This window comes from Aquarana catesbeiana, linkage group LG10, assembly GCF_042186555.1.
Source record: "Aquarana catesbeiana isolate 2022-GZ linkage group LG10, ASM4218655v1, whole genome shotgun sequence".
Lineage (NCBI taxonomy): Eukaryota > Metazoa > Chordata > Amphibia > Anura > Ranidae > Aquarana > Aquarana catesbeiana.
In genome coordinates this window covers 241,773,265-241,793,420 of record NC_133333.1, presented here as the reverse complement: position 1 = coordinate 241,793,420, position 20,156 = coordinate 241,773,265, and the positions used below count along the sequence as shown (strand labels likewise).

Here is a 20,156-nt window from a genome sequence, read left to right as displayed (position 1 = left end):
TCAAACATGTGAAGGATGATATCTCCTACTGGGTCATCTGGAAAGGGCTAGTATTCCTAATGTATGAACAAATGTGCAGGTAAATTGCAGATGAAAACGGGGTGGTAAGTTGTGCAGCCGTGGGTAATTCACATCCACCATATAAATGACAACACGGAGGATTGAAAATGACCTGTTTGTAGATGTTGCAGTAAAGACTGCAGTCATGGAGTAATACAGTTCACTGAGGTCATTTCAATATAGTGGGTAGCAAATACTGTGGGGGTAATGTCCTGTATAAAGAGCTGTAAGTATTAGAGGATGGGAGTGTGCTTGTATAAATATCTGAATCGGTCAGTGCTATAGGGGAGAGAAGTACTAGAAGATAAATGCAGCAGTCCCGTGCATGGGATATATCAGATTAGATCTCACCCCTCTGTAGACACCGGAATATGACATCGATCCGGAGAAGCAGCTGTATCTTTCTCATACCATCTCCAGGCAGCTCACAAGGTTAACTTCCTTCAACATGTGAGATATCGTAGGCAGGGTGCATACGGTGACACCCGGGAATGGTAATGCAAGGTTAGAGAGTACCGCAAAGAAGCGGTGTATGTCATCCTCCAGTTCCCGGGTCTGTTTGAAAAAACCTCGCGGAGGTGCGGGCGGAATCCCCAAGGCTGGTGGGTGGGTCCGTGTGTACGCTATGCAAAGCGTGATGGCGTCATGCTGACGCGTTTCATCCGTCACTGGGATTTCTTCAGAGCATGCGCTGTAGCCTAGACGGTCACCTTATATAGCCCTCACATTGAGTTGCGTGGGTACAACGGCGTCTGGTTGTCTAAGCAGCAGCGTAACTAGTTGACAGCCATACATGCAGAAAGACACGCCCCTAATAGATGGGCCGCCCCTGCCTTGAGGCTCGGTTCACACCATCCCCGCATCCGTCTCACAGCAGAGGTCCGGTGCGTCCTGGTTCACTGTTTCAGGTCCAATTTCGGCCCGAATTTTAGGCTGAATTCGGACCTGAAATGGACCAAAACACACCGGATCTGCGTTTTGCAGAAAAACAAGAGAGCCAGTCAAAATCTCCTGCTATTGCTGGGAACCCGCATCCAATTTGCAATGGTGGGAACCCAGCCTTAGCCTTTCCCTACCTGAGCACCAATACTTGAAGTGATTGTAAACGATCACCATGTAAAACAACCTATTCAGTTTAATATACAAACGAAAGGCAAAACATTTTTGTATAGATATAAAAAAAATCATAAATATATTTTTTCCCTTTTTTTTATAGGTGATCACGTTCCCTCTCTTCTCAGCTACATAAGAGCAGGGGGAGGAGAAGCAGCAGCACATTGAGCTTCCTAGCGAATGGCTGTGCAGCAGGGGGCGTGTCAGGACAGGTCTGATCATTGGAGGAGAGTATACTACCCTGTTTCCCCAAAAATAAGACCTAGCGTGATTGTCGGTGATGGCTGCAATATAAGCCCTACCCCCCAAATAAGCCCTACCCTGTTTCCCCAAAAATAAGCCCTACCCTGAAAATAAGACCTACAAGGACTTTAACTAGAGCTAATATGGGGGGTAAGGCTTATATTGCAGCCATCACCAACAATCACGCTAGGTCTTATTTTCGGGTAAACAGGGTAAGTTCCCAATATAGCTAGAGGACTCACCACGGTGTGCTCTCCTGCCTAGTGTGGTCAGTTTTTAATAGGAAAGCAAGGGGACTGGTAGGAACACCAGGAATTTCACATAAAGGAAGCAATACAAAGAGAACAGGATACTTTCTCATAAAAGTACATGGTACAGCAGTCACATATCAGGAGTATGAAGTGTTGGGGTAACTAATGGTATTATCTTTATCTGGACATTTAACACCTAGCCCTCCTATACATGAACCCTCAACCCTTAGCCCTCCCCCTATTGAACACCTAACAGTTATTCCACCCCTTACTGAACCCTTAAGACGTAGCCTTCCCCTGCCTGGACTTCTAACACCTACCCCTTTCATACCTGAACCCCTAACACTTAGACCTCCCCTACTGTAGCCCCTAATACTTAGCCTCCATCTGTCTGAACCCCTGGCACTTTGCTCTCTCCTTACTAACCTTTCCCTACTTGAACTTCTAACATTTAGCCCTTCACTACCTGGACCCCTAACACTGAGACCTCCCTTACCTGGGCCCCTAATACTTAGTCTCCCCCTATCTGAACCCTTAGCACATAGCCTTCCCCTACCTGATGCCGTAAAATGTATAGTTCATCTAACTGAACACCTAACACTTAACCCTTCCCTACCTTGACTTGGCCATTCCCTACTTAGAACCCTAACACTTAGCCCTCTCACACCTGAATCCCTAACACTTAATCCTTCACTATCTGGACCTCTAACACTTAGCCTTCCCCTACCTGGACCCATAACACCCAGCCCGCCGATACCTGTAGACCCCTAATACCTAATCCTCCCCAAACTAAACCCCTAACACTTAGCCCTCTCCTACCTGAACCCCTAACACTAAGCCTTCCCATACCTGAACCCCCTAACCCCCTAACACCTAGCCCTTCCTTACCTGGACTTCCAACACTTACCCCCCCCATACCTGAACCCCTAACTTACAAACACTTATCCCTCCTCTACCTGAACCTCTAACACTTAGCCATCCTCCACCTGACCAACTACCATTTAGGGTTCAATACTGAGTTGGCCCACCCTTTGCAGCTATAACAGCTTCAACTCTTCTGGGAAGGCTGTCCACAAGGTTTAGGAATGGTTCAGGTTTAAATAAAGATTAAAAAAAAAAAAAAAAAAAAGGAATGGTTCAGGTTTATGAAAATGTTTGACCATTCTTCCAGAAGTGCATGTGTGAGGTCAGGCACTCATGTGGACGAAAAGGCCTGGCTCGCAGTCTCCACTATAAGTCATCCCAAAGGTCTTCTATCGGGATAAGGTCAGGACTCTGTGCAGGCCAGTAAAGTTCCTCCACCCCACTTGCTCATCCATGTCTTTATGGACCTTGCTTTGGACACTGGTTCAAGGAATTTGGTGGAAGGGGAATTATGATGTGGGCTTGTTTTTCAAGGGTTGGGCTGGGTCCCTTAGTTCCAGTGAAGGGAACTCTTAAGGCGTCAGCATACCAAGACATTTTGGACAATTTTATGCTCCAAATTTTGTGGGAATAGTTTGGGGATGGCCCCTTCCTCTTCTAACCTGACTGCGCACCAGTGTGTAAACCAAGGCCCATAAAGACATTGATGAGCGAGTTTGGGGTGGAGGAACTTGACTGGCCTGCACAGAGTCCTGACCTCAACCCGATAGAACACCTTTGGGATGAATGAGAAATGAGACTGCGAGCCAGGCCTTCTCAACATCAGTGCCTGACCTCACAAATGCTTTTCTGGAAGAATGGTTAAACATTTCCATAGACACACTCCTAAACCTTGTGGACGGCCTTCCCAGAAGAGTTGAAGCTGTTATAGCTAAAAAGGGTGGGCCAACTCAATATTGAACCCTACGGACTGATGCCCCGTACACACAGTCGGATTTTCCGATGGAAAATGTCCGATCGGAGCGTGTTGTCGGAAATTCCGACCGTGTGTGGGCTCCTTCGGACATTTTCCATCGGATTTTCCGACACACGAAGTTGGAGAGCAGGAGATAAAATTTTCCGACAACAAAATCCGTTGTCGGAAATTCCGATCGTGTGTACACAAATCCGACGGACAAAGTGCCACGCATGCTCAGAATAAATAAAGAGATGAAAGCTATTGACCACTGCCCCGTTTATAGTCCCGGCGTACGTGTTTTACGTCACCGCGTTCAGAACGATCGGATTTTCCGACAACTTTGTGTGACCGTGTGTATGCAAGACAAGTTTGAGCCAACATCCATTGGAAAAAATCCTAGGATTTTGTTGTTGGAATGTCCGATCAATGTCCGACCGTGTGTACGCCCTATAAGACTGGGATGCCATTAAAGTTCATGTGCATGTAAAGGCAGGTGTCCCAATCCTTTTGGTAATATAGTGTATCTCAATAGTACATACAGCTTCCAACTGTCCCTGATTTGGAACAAAGCCCCTCTGTCCCTCTTTCCTCCTCGTTTGTCCCTCATTTTGGTCTGATCTATTTAGATGTATATAAAATGCACTTTTTTTATCTTTCAAAAAGTATCTCCCAGTGCTAAACCTTTCATCCAAATTCTAAATTGCTGCATTTGTAAATCTCAAAAGCCAATATAAAGAAATAGTAGTGGTTTAAAAAAAGCACTTGTTGGTTTACCAAAACATTTTTTTGTATTATTCTCCTTTAAGGGGGCGTGGCAGGGGGTATGTCCTATGCCTACATACAGGGCTTTTTTTCTTCAGAGAATAGGTGCAGGAACTCCCCCCCCTTCTAAGTCACCCCTTGTCTCCGCCCCCTACCCACCTCTGAGCACCGTCCCTTGGTTCCATCCCCTACCCACCTCCCAGTGCCGCCCCTTTTAGAGAATACATAACCAAGTATCATTCTGTGGTGCTAAGTAATTTGTATAGAATTTGTTAGCAGCAAAATAGATCCCTTGCAGCCAGCAACAATAGATCCCCCAGCAACAATAGTTCAATAGTTCCCTCACACAACAATGCCCCCCCCCCCCGTAAACAAAAATCCACCCCAGCAGCAATAGACCCCCAGCAGCAACAGCAGATTTCCCAGCAGCCAGCAACAATAGACATCTCTCTCAACAGTAGATTCCTCTTAGCAACAATGGACCCCCCAGGAATAAAAAAACCTCCTCCCAGCAACAATAGATCCTCCACCAGCAACAATAGACCCCCATGCAAAAATAGAACCCCACCAGCGTAGTCGCTATAGACTATAGATCCCCCAGTGGCAATCATCAATAGACCCTCCAGCACATCCCCAGCACCCCTTGCCATTACATAAATTTAGTGCTTGGGGTGCCGGAACTATGTTCCCCCTGACAAAAAAGCCCTGCCTACATACCTTTTGCTAATAGGTGTCGCTTGTTCCCATCTCAGAAAGTTGGGAGGCATGGTTATGGGTTCTTGGTGGTTGGTAGTCCCTCTTCCCTCTCAGTCCAGCAGTGCTGTGAGCCCAGACTGTGCAATGACATGTCCTCAGGGGGTGTGTCCGTGACAGCCTGGGCCTACAGAAAGTGAATGAGATGACAATGGCTGTCATTCTATCTGGGAGATGAGCTGTACCGGAAATCAGAGAGGAATTGATGCACTGAAGAGGTGAATGTAACGAGAGATACCTTTTTTTTTTTTTTTTTAACATTATTATATTTTCAAGGAAACTGTATTTCTGCTTTAAATGGTTTAACTTGACTATAATACAGTATAATTTTAATTTTATACCTATTTGGTGGCGAGTTTGGTGTTCTGTATAGATTCTCACTTTCCCCCCGGCAGTGGTGGTTGTCTTGTTTCCTTGTTTGTAGTGATGTGTGGATGTGACCAGGAGCACACACCCCTCTCACAAGCGTTTTCTATCTATATACACTGACATGTAAATAATACTCCGTGACTTGCATACACATTCCATATCCTGTCCTGCATTTACCTCTTGATTCCTGATTAGATCAGCACAGATCGGTTTTCAGGAGGGAAAATATCACAGGCAGCTTCCAGAGAGCGTTATTTTTTTCCCATTTTATCACTGCTCTTCAATAAACACGAACAGTAAACAACAAGCATATAGTATATAAATTACAGTGATCCATTCAGCAGTTATATATTAATAAAAAAAAAAATTAAAAAATTAAAAGTGGTAATAAACTCAAAAGCAAATATTTATTACATTACAGCTTATGAATTCTTATATGTGGTGGCTGCATTTGTTTTCTTTTTTTTAGGCTTTCTTTTGCCTAAGGGTAAAACAAATGTTAATGCCTAAGCACAATTTTGCAACTTTGACATATGTTAGTAAAACTGCACATATCATCACACTTTCAGGTGGACTATACTGCATTTTTCAGGACAAATTGGGCTTTCATTTAGGGGGTAAATGGTAATGGATATCCCCTGATTTATTTATGTTTTATTATCAAAGGAAAACTGACCCAAAATACTAAAATTTAGTTAATTTCTTGCTTTTATCATAATTCTTCCACCAAAGAATACCACAAAATAAATTATCCTGCTCCTGGCAATTGCAGTGATACCACATATGTGTATGTTGTTGTTTTTACCTAGTACAGCCCGGAAACAATAAAGCGCATTTTGCTTCTTTTTTTTTTTTTTTTCATTTTTTATCTTTATTTTAGAAAAAGAAAAACACCTTCCATAGGAACATACATAACCAAAATACTGCATTCCACATTACAGGCCAATAGTCCCACATCGTAACAATTAGAGCTTAACTATCCCGTGTCAAAATCAATAATATCATTATCCTAATCTATTAATCAAGATAGCTTCCCAAGCCTTGGTCATGGTCCCCCAGAACCTACCCCCAGGTTCGCCTTCCTAGAGCAGAGATTTCCAAACTACGGCCCTCCAGCTGTTGTGGAACTACACGTCCCATGAGGCCTTGTAGAACTCTGACATTCACACACATGACTAGGCATGATGGGAATTGTAGTTCCTGAACAACTGGAGGGCCATAGTTTGTCCTAGAGTATCCATCACCTAGGGCAGTGATGGCGAACCTTGGCACCCCAGATGTTTTGGAACTACATTTCCCATGATGCCATGATGTTTCCGCAGAGCAGTGAGTTTTCACTGCGGGTGCGGGAATCACTGCGATTCCTGCACCCGCAGCCACACGCAGAAGTGTGAACCCAGGGTAAAGCAATGTTTACATTGCAAGTTCCTCCACCCCAAACTCGCTCATCCATGTCTTTATGGACCTTGCTTTGTGCACTGGTACGCAGTCGTGTTGGAACAGGAAGGGGCCATCCTCAAACTGTTCCCACAAAGTTGGGAGCATAAAATTGTCCGAAATGTCTTGGTATGCTGACGCTTTAAGAGTTCCCTTCACTGGAACTAAGGGGCCAGATATATTGTTTGGTGTTGAGGCCAAATCATTCAATTCTAGTCTCACCTGATCACCTTAAACGTACCTTGACAATTCTGAGGCCACATGGAAAAAAGTGTTATGATCAAATGAGACTAAAATTGTATTATTTGGACTCAACACCAAATGATATGTCTGGCGGAAATCCAATACAGCTCACCATCCAAATAACACCATTCCTACAGTAAAGCATGGAGGTGGAAATATCCTGTTATGGGGGTGGTAATATCCTGGTATGGGGGTGGTAATATCCTGTTATGGGGGTGGTAATATCTTGTTATTGGGGGGGTAATGTCCTGGTATGGGGGTGGTAATATCCCGTTATGGGGGTGGTAATAACCTGGTATGGGGGTGGTAATATCCTGGTATGGGGGGTGGTAATATCCTGTTATGGGGGGGGGGGGTAATATCCTGGTATGGGGGTGGTAATATCCTGGTATGGGGTGGTAATATCCTGTCATGGGGGTGGTAATATCTTGTTATTGGGGGGGGTAATGTCCTGGTATGGGGGTGGTAATATCCTGTTATGGGGGTGGTAATAACCTGGTATGGGGATGGTAATATCCTGTTATGGGGGTGGTAATATCTTGTCATGGGGGGGGGTAATATCCTGGTGTGGGGGTGTCTCTCTGCAGCAGGGACTCGAGCACTTGTTTGGATCCTAGTCTGAACTCATCTGAGCAACCCCACGAAGAACCTGTCACCTGTACTGGGCCAATCATAAGCAGCCGAGGCATTCCCTCTCCACAGCCTTACCTATACATGTCCCTTGTGTACATGTGGCTGCAGGCTGGGGAATGCCCCAGCTGCAGATGGTTGGCCCAGTACAGGTGACAGCTTCTTGGTAGGCCCACTCAAGTGGGCTCGGACTTAGATCTGAACATGAACAAGCTTCAGAGTTTACCCTGAGCCATGCCTGTGCAGTTCAGTAAACATAATGTGCAGGATTCTGCCAGGACAAAGTAACTCTACATCTTACATCACCAAGATGGGCGAAGACTCCAAACCCAGAAGAAGACCAGATGAAGGCAGGGCCGTCTTTAATGCTGATTGGACCCTGGGCAAAAATTTTCTTGACCCCCCCTCCATGCAGTTTCGCTCTCCACCTGCTTTGAGGCATACAATAAATAGCAGCTAGACTCAATATCAGTTTACTGAATCATATCAGGCAGCAATTGGTTGCCAGAGGTTACAGTGTATCGTTACAGCTCACTGATTAGTTGCTAGAGGTTACAGCACATGATTTATGCTTGTTGATTGGTTGCTAGAGATTACTGTACATCAACATTGCTCACTGATTGGTTGCTAGAGGTTACTGCACATCATTACTGCTTACTGATTGGTTGCTAGAGGTTCCAGCACATCATCTCCTCACAATTGCACACCATGGACCGAGGAGGCGAGGGGACCCATTAATAGACAGAAAACTCCTAGGGATCCTAGGACTCCTGGGATCAGTGGCAGTGATGGGGGGGAGGGGTGGGTGTGATCAATTTCTAGCATGCCCCTTTATCTAACCAGTGGGCAGGATTCCGTATAGGTGATGGTGGATATGACCTCAGGGGGGCATGATATACATATGAATACTGCCTCTATTTACCTATAAATGCTGTCGGTGCGCCGCTATTTACATATCAATGCTAGTATTTATATGTAAACACAGGGTCTCTAGGTGAGTCATCTGTACACAACAATAGGGCAGAGCTGGGCAGCATTAGTAACAGAACTTCACACTGAGATATCAGGACACAGCACTGGACTAAAAGCTCAAGGGACGAGGAAATTTAAACTGGGATAGTTGGCAAGTATGGGGCAGCTGCTTTGGGCCCCACAATAATGACAGGGCCCAGGTCAGCTGCCCCTTTTGCCCCGCCTTAAAGACGGCCCTGGATGAAGGCACCATTGACGACCGGGTCGGCGGCCTTCACATTACTAGAGAAAGGCATTCACAAGGTAAGCATGCCATGATATCCAAATATGCTCAGCATACCTGCACATTACAGCAAGCGCTCCTGGAGGCCCCAACCTTACTAAGCAGTTTAGTTGTGCTTTATTGCTACTATTTCTACCTTTATGGTGGCAATGTCATATCATGACCTGTTGTCACCTGACATACTATCTTTTCACGTCATTTGGACCATCGAACAGATATTGACCTTGGAGCCGCTTCAGACATGGTCACTCTTCTTGGCACCATGGCCTGTGAGACTGACGCAGACAGCTTCCACCTGTGTTGTAATCTCTGGTGTAATACGGGGGGGGGAGGGGGCATTTCATCAAATCGTTATTGTTCAATTCTCTTTATTGAGGCCGGAGAGTCAGGCTGAGCTATCAGAAAATCAGACTACGCTGGACAGTGTTTCTCAACACCATTAACCTATCTACCCTGTTTTGCAAGCCGATATTTACCACACACCCCCTTGGCATGGGTCGCATTGGCTCAGGTGCCACTAACCCTAATCCGTGCACTAAAATCTCGTAATTTAACATGTGATTGTGAATTAAAGAGTGATTCTTAATATTTTTTTAGTTCTAAATTTTGGAAGTCCCCAAATTGTGTTCCTGCCATTGCCTTATACATATACAATACACGGGTGTATTGTCGCCATCAGGAAACCTGCCCTGAGAAATGCCATGCCAGCCATTGCTGGAGTGCGTGTAGACAGGAAGTGGCTGCAAATAGGGCTCCAGGAGATCAGCAACATTGGGATCATGTGACAAAGGAAGAGCAAACGGTGACAACGGTTATTGTAATAAAAAAAGGACAATAGTTTATGACCCACTGTGCTTTAGCAACCTAGAAAGGATGAATATTTGGGGAGCATGGAATTTCCACCCGAATGCTGGCCCCTTACTGCCTGGTTCCCCGAGGCAACCTCAGACGTACAAGAAATGCTGGATCTTGTGTAATCATGGTGGCAAAAGCAGAAACATGTAAATGACACAAATGTCATGAGGCCCAATCTCTGTTGTCTTTAGGGAAGTGGAGCCTAACATGATGTACCTCAGGAGTTTTGGCTGAAGGGAGGAATAATCTGTGTGTTTACAGATGTTACAAAAAAGGAGAAGAATTAAAATTTTGGACTTGGGGGAAAGAAGGGGGGGGGGGAGAGGGAAATCGGGACTTTAATTGAAACATGTGGGTACGAAATAAATAGATATATTAGATTGAGTAAAACTGATATTGAATAGTTCGTAACCAGGGTGCATTATGGTCATAATACATCAAAACCCAATTCGATTCATACATGGTAATGATAAAAAATTGAACAATATGCATGATTAACCGCTTCAGCCCTGGAAGAATTTACCCTCTTCCTGAGCAGAGCACTTTTTGCGATTCGGCACTGCGTCGCTTTAACTGACAATTGCGCGGTCGTGCCACGCTACACCCAAACAAAATTGATGACCTTTTTTTCCCACACATAGAGCTTTCTTTTGGTGGTATTTGATCACCTCTTCGTTTTTTTTTTTTTGCGCTGTAAACAAAAAAAAGCGACAATTATGCAAAAAAAAAAATTGTTATTTTTTGCTATAATAAATATCCCCCAAAAATATATAAAAAACAAATTTCTTCCTCAGTTTAGGCCGATATGTATTCTTCTACATATTTGTGGTAAAACAAATCGCAATAAGCGTATATTGATTGGTTTGCGCAAAAGTTATAGTGTCTACAAAATAGGGGATAGATTTATGGCATTTTTATTAATTAACTATTTTTTTTTTATTAGTAATGGCGGCGATCCGCAATTTTTATCATGACTGAGACATTATGGCGGACACATCGGACACTTTTGACACAATTTTGGGACCATTGTCATTTATACAACGATCAGTGCTATAAAAATGCACCGATTACTATGTAAATTACACTGGCAGGGAAAGGGGTTAACTACATAGTCCAATTGATCACATATATACACCTACACAATAGTGCCCAATAGTGGGGCCTCATGGATCCTTATCATCAATATTCATTATATCATCCCATGAGGAGTAGACATAGACACCCATGGAGTAAATTATCTATGTGATAAGCATAACATGGTTTGAATGGGCATAGCAAAGTACACGGCATCTGCAGCTCAACGTGTTTCATGGCTGAAGCCAATCTTCAGGAGCAAAACACGTGAAAATGGATCTATGATAAAAAATTATAATTATATTAATACCAAAAAATTGGGCAATACTGGTAAATGGCAACAATGGGATGGATATTAAAAATCCCCCTAGGGCGTGTTACTTACAGGGTGTCTGTATAATGTTGGTATGGCACTGAAGGTCGCGAATCACCCAGAGAGGGTCATCGCCAGGAGCTGTGGCGGCGCACCAGCAGGTGTCGGTCAACGCAGGACAGCAAGCAAGGTGGGTATAGATCAGTGATAGTGGATAGGTAGATGGGTGGGATCAGTCAATGGGGGCCTCTGTGAAGGATAATATAATAGGTTGTGTAAATCAATATTGTACAAGATAGCCCAGACAAAAGGTAGGGCTGTGATAATTATTCAACAGTGACTTATTGAGAGCCCAGCTGCAGGAATAACCGGATGAAGAGTGGGGAAGGTGAGCAATTGAATCACCCAAATACAGAACAAAGTGAAATCAAATCAAAACAAACCTGTGGAGTGACTATTGAAAACTAAAATTGCCTTGTTCTAGGATGTAGATCGAGATCCAATTCTACAAATATCCAGTGTAGGGAATGATGAATAACATAAGTGTGAAAGCCACCTTGGAATGATCCCACACGGTCAACACTGCGGCACGCCACCAACTTCATGCAACCGTGCAGAGCGAGAGGAAAGGCGCCATGGTGCATCGAAGATCCCAGATTTGCTGCATCCTTACTGCAGAGTAGACATGTGCGATTAGTTTCCTACGAATCGAAAATTCGTACGAATTTACGGAAATTCGTACATTCGTGAGGATCCGAAATACGAATTTTTATGCATACGAATTTTGTACGAAATACAAAATTTAGTTTACGATCTTCGGATCCAAATTCCGTTACAACAGAATCGGACAAAATAAGAATGTTCATTAATTACAATTATCCGTTATGATGAAGTTAAAAACCCCAGGAAGTCAGAACAGCGCAGGGATGGTGGGAGCCCCTCATAATGATAAATTCATCATAACAAACATTCGTAATTGTTACGAAAAGTTAATGAACCTAAAAGTTAAAAACCCGGGAAGTCAGCACAGCACGTTCATGGACATCCTCCCAGAACTAGAGAGCCTTGCTGTAGCCATCTTTCGGCTATAGGGCGGGCAGGAACAGGTTAAATGAGAGCACCTGTAGTATATGACCCAGGCATGCTCAGGTCTAAACTGCAGGCCAACTCTCGGCAAAACTCTACAGTATCCATTACACCTTCACAGCCACATACTAGAATGGCTTTTCTCAGGTATGTAACCATTGACACCATTCATTTTTTTACTGATCACCAATGTAAGGGACATTCTTCCTACTGACTATCAATGTAAGGAGCATTCTTCCCACTGGTCACCAATATAAGGTGCATTCTTCCCATTCACCACCAATGTAAAGAGCATTCTTCCCACTGACCACCAATGTAGGGGTCATTCTTCCCACCGAGCACCAATATAAGATGCATTCTTCCCACTGGTCCTCATTGTGAGGAACATTCTTCCCACTGATCACCAATATAAGGAATATTCTTCCCACTGACCACCAATGTAAGGAGCATTCTTCCCACTGATCACCAATGTAAGGGACATTCTTCCCACTGACCACTAATGTAAAGAGCATTCCTCCCACTGACCATCAGTGTAGGGAACATTCTTCCCACTGACAACAAATGTAAGGGACATTCTTCCCTCTGACGACCAATGTAAGGGACATTCTTCCCACTGACCACCAATGTAAGGGACATTCTTCTCACTGATCACCAATGTAAGGAACATTCTTCTCACTGACCACCAATGTAAGGAACATTCTTCTCACTGACCACCAATGTAAGGAACATTCTTCTCACTGATCACCAATGTAAGGAACATTCTTCTCACTGACCACCAATGTAAGGAACATTCTTCTCACTGATCACCAATGTAAGGAGCATTCTTCTCACTGATCACCAATGTAAGGGACATTCTTCCCATTGACCACCAATGTAAGGAACATTCTTCTCATTGACCACCAATGTAAGGGACATTCTTCCCATTGAACACCAATTAAGCCTCCACTATCTATAACTCAAAAATAAAGGTCGGGCTGGTGTTTAACCTAATACTCATCTAGGAGGCCCTCTCATTCTCCATGCTCTGGCCTTTTTCACCAAAAATATATTATAATACAATCTGTCTTCTTGAACCCAAACCTCCTCATCCATTCCTTTGTGAGTCGGTGTGTAAAGCAGCCTGCACCCTTATCTTATAACACATTGTGAATCTATTTGTCAGAACTGTACTGATCAGCAGTTTCCCCAAATAACCCTTCAGGGTGGAGCATTCTGTAGATTTTGTGTCTCGGGATATATCACATGCAGGGGTAGATAGCTTTTTAGTGACTTTTTGTCATGTAACACCAGGAGGAAAATAAATTAGAAGTGCGCACCCACCTACAACATACTGCAAATATTCTGGAAATGTAGGACATGCTCATTTTTGACTGCCAGGCCGTCACATACAGGTGTCATTGGATGGATCAAGAGGTATGAATTAAGTCTGATACAAATGCTGCTCTGTAACCACAAGTCCCAGAAGTGCCGTGTCAGCCAGGCCAGCTGAGATTAGTAGTTCACTAACACCCAGGTGACCATTATCCATATCTGCTCCAAAAGGAAGCTCAACTGGTGTGACTTACTGGGACTTGTAGTTCCTCAATGTCCAATATACCTTAAAGGGTTAGTTCACCTTTACCAAAAAACACCTATGCAGATAAGATGTGTCTGTAGATAACAACAAACTGTGCAGATCTGACTGAAGTGTAATAATGCCCTTGCTATAGGTGTAGGCCAATTATGTACCTCCTGAAGCCTAAGTGGAATAATTCTAGGACGTTGCTTAGAGAGGCCCAGCTCTTATTGTCCACTTCCACCATCACAGGAGGGACATCCTTTTCTGATTCAAACCCCCTCACATGCTTTTTTTCTCCCCTGATGCAGTAGCTCTGAGCTCAGCGTTTAAGAGGTCACTCCTGTGGAGGTGAACAGTAAAGACTAGGCCTTTCTTAGCAACGTCCTAGCAATGTCCTGGGAGTATTCCAGTCAGGCTTCAGGAGCAGTGGCAGTGCGTCCATAAAGGGTGCAGGAGTGCCGCCCCCTCTCTCTTGGCACCGTTCTATCACCATAGATAGATTCATCAATGCATGAATCTATCTATGGTCGCTGCTGACACGCCCTTTCGGGTGCCGCGCACCTGAATTACAGCGGCAGGGGTGTTTTTTGGAAGCACCTGATTGGAGCCAAATGCTCTAATAGGCACCCCAAAAAGGTGAACAGCGGGCGCAATGCTGGGCGTTCGCTGTTCACTCAGCTGTGTGTTAACAAAGCGAAGGAATTTGCTTTGCTAACACTGAACCGCCTCTCAGGCAATCAGGTGGTCGGGTCTGTTACCTGATTGGCTGAAACGTCAGGCGCTGTGATTGGACGCCTGAGAGAGAGGACGGAAGAAGACATTGAGGCCCGTGCAGGACACCGCCGCTGACCTGCTGCAAGACAGGTAAGTGCCGGGCGATGCACACTGGCAGCATTTGATGGGGCACAGTAGCGGCAATTGATGGGCACACTGGCAGCATTTGATGGGGCACAGTAGCGGCTATTGATGGGCACACACTGACAGCATTTGATGGGGCACAGTAGCGGCTATTAATGGGCACACTGGCAGCATTTGATGGGGCACAGTAGTGGCAATTGATGGGCACACTGGCAGCATTTGATGGGGCACAGTAGCGGCAATTGATGGGCACACTGGCAGCAATTGATGGGCACAGTAGCTGCGTTTGATGGCACGGTGGCTGCGCTTGATGGGCACAGTGGCTGCATTTGATGGGCACAGGGGCTGCATTTGATGGGCACAGTGGCTGCGTTTGATGGGCACAGTGGGCGCGTTTGATGGGCACAGTGGCTGCATTTGATGGACACAGTGGCTGCATTTTTTGGCGCAGTGGCAGCATTTGATGGGCACAGTGGCTGCGCTTGATGGGCACAGTGGCTGCGTTTGATGGTTACAGTAGCTGCAATTGATGTTTTTTTTTTCAGTTTGTTTGCACCCCCCAAAAAATTTTGAGCACCAGCCACCACTTTTCAGGAGGTAGTTAAATGGCCTACACCTATAGCAAGGGTATTATAAGTGTTCTGGATTGCCTTAATAAGCAAGCTATAAAAAATGTGCCCATGTATGCAGAGCCTGGTGCAACTAGAGCCCAACACTTGCCCGAGCTGGCGGATAATATTAAGAACAAATAATGAAATGACTGCAGTCACCAGGCACAAGTATTATAATACTGCCAGAAATGGAGTTGTGAGGATCAACTCTGCACTTACATTTTATCATATTGTTTTATTACTATAACACCTATTACTTTATAGTTACATTGTAATTATAACTTATTAATGATTCATAGCTACATTGCATCTTGTTGTTTTAAGCAAAACTTTACCCAAAAGGGGAAGTTCCGCTTTAAGTCCTCCCCCCTCCTCTACCACATTTGGCATAGCACTGTTTTGGTGGGGGAGCAGGCACCTAGTTTTGTCGGGTACCCGCATCCACTTCCGCTAAGATTGCCTAGGCAAACCGAGGGAAAGGCAACCCCCCCCCACTTCTTTGCCTGCAGCCTTCTGGGACATATCAAAGGTCCCAGAAGGCTGCAGTACCATTCCCAAAGCACAGTGAGGCTCACGCATGCACAGAGGGAAGCTGGTTAAGAAGCTGTAAGCTCTCACAGCCTGCTTCCCACATTATTAATGTCGTGCTGGGGACCCAATGGTCAACACAGAACCGGTTTGGATGAGGACAGAGCTGGATCCTTGGACAGGTACAGTAAATGTTCTCTTAATAACTGCTTCAGATGCGTGCTGTAGCCGAATGACGGCTACAGCGCAGACCTAGTTTGCCGGGAATACATCTATTGATGTCTTCCTGTGCCTGAGCGGCCTGTGCGCCCCTTGTAGGGAGCGAGCTCGGCACGCTCTGTGATCAGCGAGTCTATGAGACCTGACCCCTTACCACGTGATCAGCTGTCAGCCAATGACTGCTGATCATGTGATGTAAACAGAGCCGGTAATCGGCTATTTTTTCTCCTTGCGCTGATAGCATGAGGAGGAAAAAAAAAGCAGATCACTGGCAGCTCTCAGAGGGACATCAGTCCCAATCAAGGAGAGCTCCAGCCAGCTCATCTGTGCCTACCAGTGCGCAGCAGTGCCACCCACCAGTGCCCACCAGTGCCACCTACCAGTGCCCACAATGCCACCCATCAGTGCCCACAATGCCACCCATCAGTGCCACCTACCAGTGCCCACAGTGTCACCTATCAGTGCCCACAGTGCCACCCATCAATGTCATCTATCAGTGGTACCTATCAGTGCTCTTCAGTGCCACGCATCAGTGCCACCCATCAGGGCCCATCAGTGCCATCTTATCAGTGGCCATCAGTGCCGCCTTATCTGTGCCCATCAGTACCGCCTTATCTGTCCCCATCAGTACCGCCTTATCTGTGCCTATCAGTGCCCATCAGCGCAGTCTATCAGTGCCCACCAGTGCAGCCTATTAGTGCCCACCAGTGCCGCCTCATCAGTGCATATCAATGAAGGAGAAAAATTACCTGTTTGCAAAATTTTATAAGAAACCATAAAACATGATTTTTTTTTCAAAATTTTCCATTTTTTTTGTTTTTTAGCAAAAATTAAAAATCCCAGCTGTTAAATACCACCAAAAGAAAGCTCTATTTTTATGAAAAAAATGATAAAAATTTCATTTGGGTACAGTGTTGTATGACCGCACAATTGTTATTCAAAGTGCGTCAGTCCTGAAAGCTGAAAATTGGTCTGGGCAGGGGGGGGGGGGGGGGGGCTATAAGTGCCCAGTAAGCAAATGGTTAAAAGTGATCAGCTAGAGGATTTGTAGCTGCTGACTTTTCTTTTTGAAGAATGGCTTCCTGTTAATATCATAGTTACAGTACATTCTATCACACATTGTATCATTTATATGTATAATGCTCATCAGTGATTAAATAATTGTATCACACAGTGTGTGTGTCCTTCATTAATAATAATATTGTTTAGATACATCTAGGTGAAAGAGCACCTTCTGATGGGACAAAAGTATTTGTGGGACCTCATAAATCATGATACAGCAATATAATATAATAATGTTGTATAGCATGACAAACAATATACAAAAATAACACATAATGTGCCTAATATAACACAAAAAATGTATTGTAGACAATATGATGACAATGTATTGTCATGGACAAAATGATATAATACACAGTATACATAATATGAAATATAACATACGGTATACATAATATAACTTGCACTATACATAATATGATATAACACTATAACATAATATACACAATATACATAATATGATATAACACTATAACATAATATACACAATATACATAATATGATATAACCCTATAACATAATATACACAATATACATAATATGATAAAATGCACAGTATACATAATATACCATGTGACATACATAATATGATATAACACGCAGTATATATAATATAGCCATAGGCGCGTGCACAGGGTGTGTCGGGTGTCCCTGGGCACACCCTAATCTCCCTGTGTGGTACCAATTCCCCCTGCTTCCTGGCATCCCCCCGTTTCCCCCTGCAGTGCGGCCAGCTTACCCCCTCTCCCTCCGGCTGCTGATGGGGTCATTTCACTATTGAATGCAGGAAAAGGGGCCAGTAAATATTATATTTACTGACCCCTTTCTTTTTCTGAATGAACACAGTGAGTGACATGTACCAATCGATCCTGTGTTCATTCTTAACTGAAGCATAGTAAACTATGCCACTCAGCACAGAGCACTTCCCATTCCCTCGCTGTCCAGTGCAGCTGAGGCTGCCGAGAAAGTGGCTGGGGAAGCTCTGTCCTCAGTCCCTTTCTCTGTCTCAGAAGTGAGACATCAGAGGTCTGTTTAGACCAGGGGTCTCCAAACTTTCCAAAGAAAGGATTAGTTTAAGCCCAGTACACACAATGAGATTATCGGACGAATGATCGTCTGTTTTCTTTTGCATGCTAATCTCAGATCAAATATGAAGAGTTTACTAAGGTCATGAAAATACTCGTACGACAGAATAAAAATTCGGAAGTGATGTCATGTGTTGTAATGCATTGATATTGCATTTTCGAACGACAGCTGTACTGATTAAATGAAAATCGTTCGATCTGGCTGCTGGCATTGTACGGAAAACATTTCCGTGCATGTCCGATCAAATAATTTCGGATGAACTGTCCAGATTGGCTCTTGAAAGCTCTGTACTAACGATCCGATTATGGTACGATCGCTTCGAAAGTGGTATTTTATTTTTCGTACGATTTTCTGATCGTGTGTACGGGACTTTACTGTCCTTCAGACCTTAGGGGGGGGCCAGACATCGGTGTCAATGGGAGGAATAGCACCCCATTGTTGGTGTCAGTGGGAGAAATAGTGGCCGATAGGCCCATAGTTGGTGTCCGTGGTTGGAATAGTGTCTTGTATCAGTGAGAGGAACACTGCCCCATGGACCAGATAAAGGAGAGCATCTGGCCCCCCGGGCCGCAGTTTGGAGACTAATGGTTTAGACCCTTGATATTTCACCAAAGCCCACCCCCCCCCCCCACCCCCCCAAATGGGGCTTCTAAAAAAATGTAAACAAATAATAAAAAAAAAATAAATTGTAAAAAAGAAATTAAAATTAAAAAACTGCTGAAACCGTCCATTGCCCTGCTGACACCAATTTCTGCTCTACTGATACCTTTCACTGCTCTGCTTATATACTGTACACACATATATGTGTTTGTGCTCTAATGCAATAGGCTGCGCACACCAATGAATATACTGCAGCACAACATACAATGTATATAATATGATATAACACTCAGTATATATAATATAAAATAGCACAATATACAATGTATATAATATGATATAACAGTATATATTATATAGCAGAATATTACAATGTATACAATATGATATAAGACTCTGTATATTGTACTATATTATATATACTGAGTCTTATATCATATTATATACATTGTATATTGTACTATATAATATATACTATGTATACAACATGATATAATACACAGTATATATAATATGAAATATAACATACAGTATACATAATATACCATTGCGATATACACTCGTTTTATATCTATATATATATATATATATATATATATATATATATATATATATTATAATAAATACACAATGTACATAATATAATATACAATGTACTATGATATGATATACAGTAATACAATAGGATGAGGATAGATGAATACAATGTACGGGGTGTATACAGTAGATGGATATGGCAGGCAGTGGATTCTTCTATGACAGTGACATGTGGTCACCCCTCCCCCACCCCGCTGTAATTGGACCGCACACCTCGCAACCTCGCGCAAATTTCGGCAAGCTCGTCTCTGACGTCACGGACAACGCCCCCGCCGCGCCCCCTCTCTTCTCTATGGCTCGGGCCGCCAGTACCCCCTTTGGCCCCGCCCCTCCGGCGCTGTCACTGCAGCACACCCCCTCCCGGCTCGTATGACGCGACATCACCAGCCCGGCTGCGGAGAGAAAACCGGCTTCTGCCGGTCAGAGGAGTGACAGTGCGGGGAGACCGGGGGGAGGAGAGAGCATGAGAGCCTGAGACCCATCCGTCCCCGAGACATGGCACCGAACAAGGACACCCTACTACACCTCCTGGCTGGAGGGTAAGAGCACCACCGGCATTACACCACTGTGTGCCCCCTTCCTATATACACCACAGTGTGCCCCCTTCTTATATACACCACTGTGTGCCCCTTCCCTATATACACCACTGTGTGCCCCCTTCCTATATACACCACTGTGTGCCCCCTTCCTATATATACACCACTGTGTGCCCCCTTCCTATATATACACCACTGTGTGCCCCTTCCTATATACACCACAGTGTGCCCCCTT

The 20,156-nt window shown here is 44.3% G+C and overlaps 1 protein-coding gene across 1 annotated transcript in view; it reads right to left on the bottom strand.

The window, feature by feature from the left end:
• The window catches only part of SLC25A33 (solute carrier family 25 member 33), a gene marked incomplete in the record, with an annotated part of 104,527 nt that extends 84,609 nt beyond the window's left edge, over positions 1 to 19,918 (bottom strand). The window contains 1 exon segment of the mRNA XM_073603525.1: positions 19,819 to 19,918. Coding sequence (XP_073459626.1) covers positions 19,819 to 19,850 — 32 coding nt within the window.
• Positions 19,919 to 20,156: the final 238 nt, after the last annotated feature.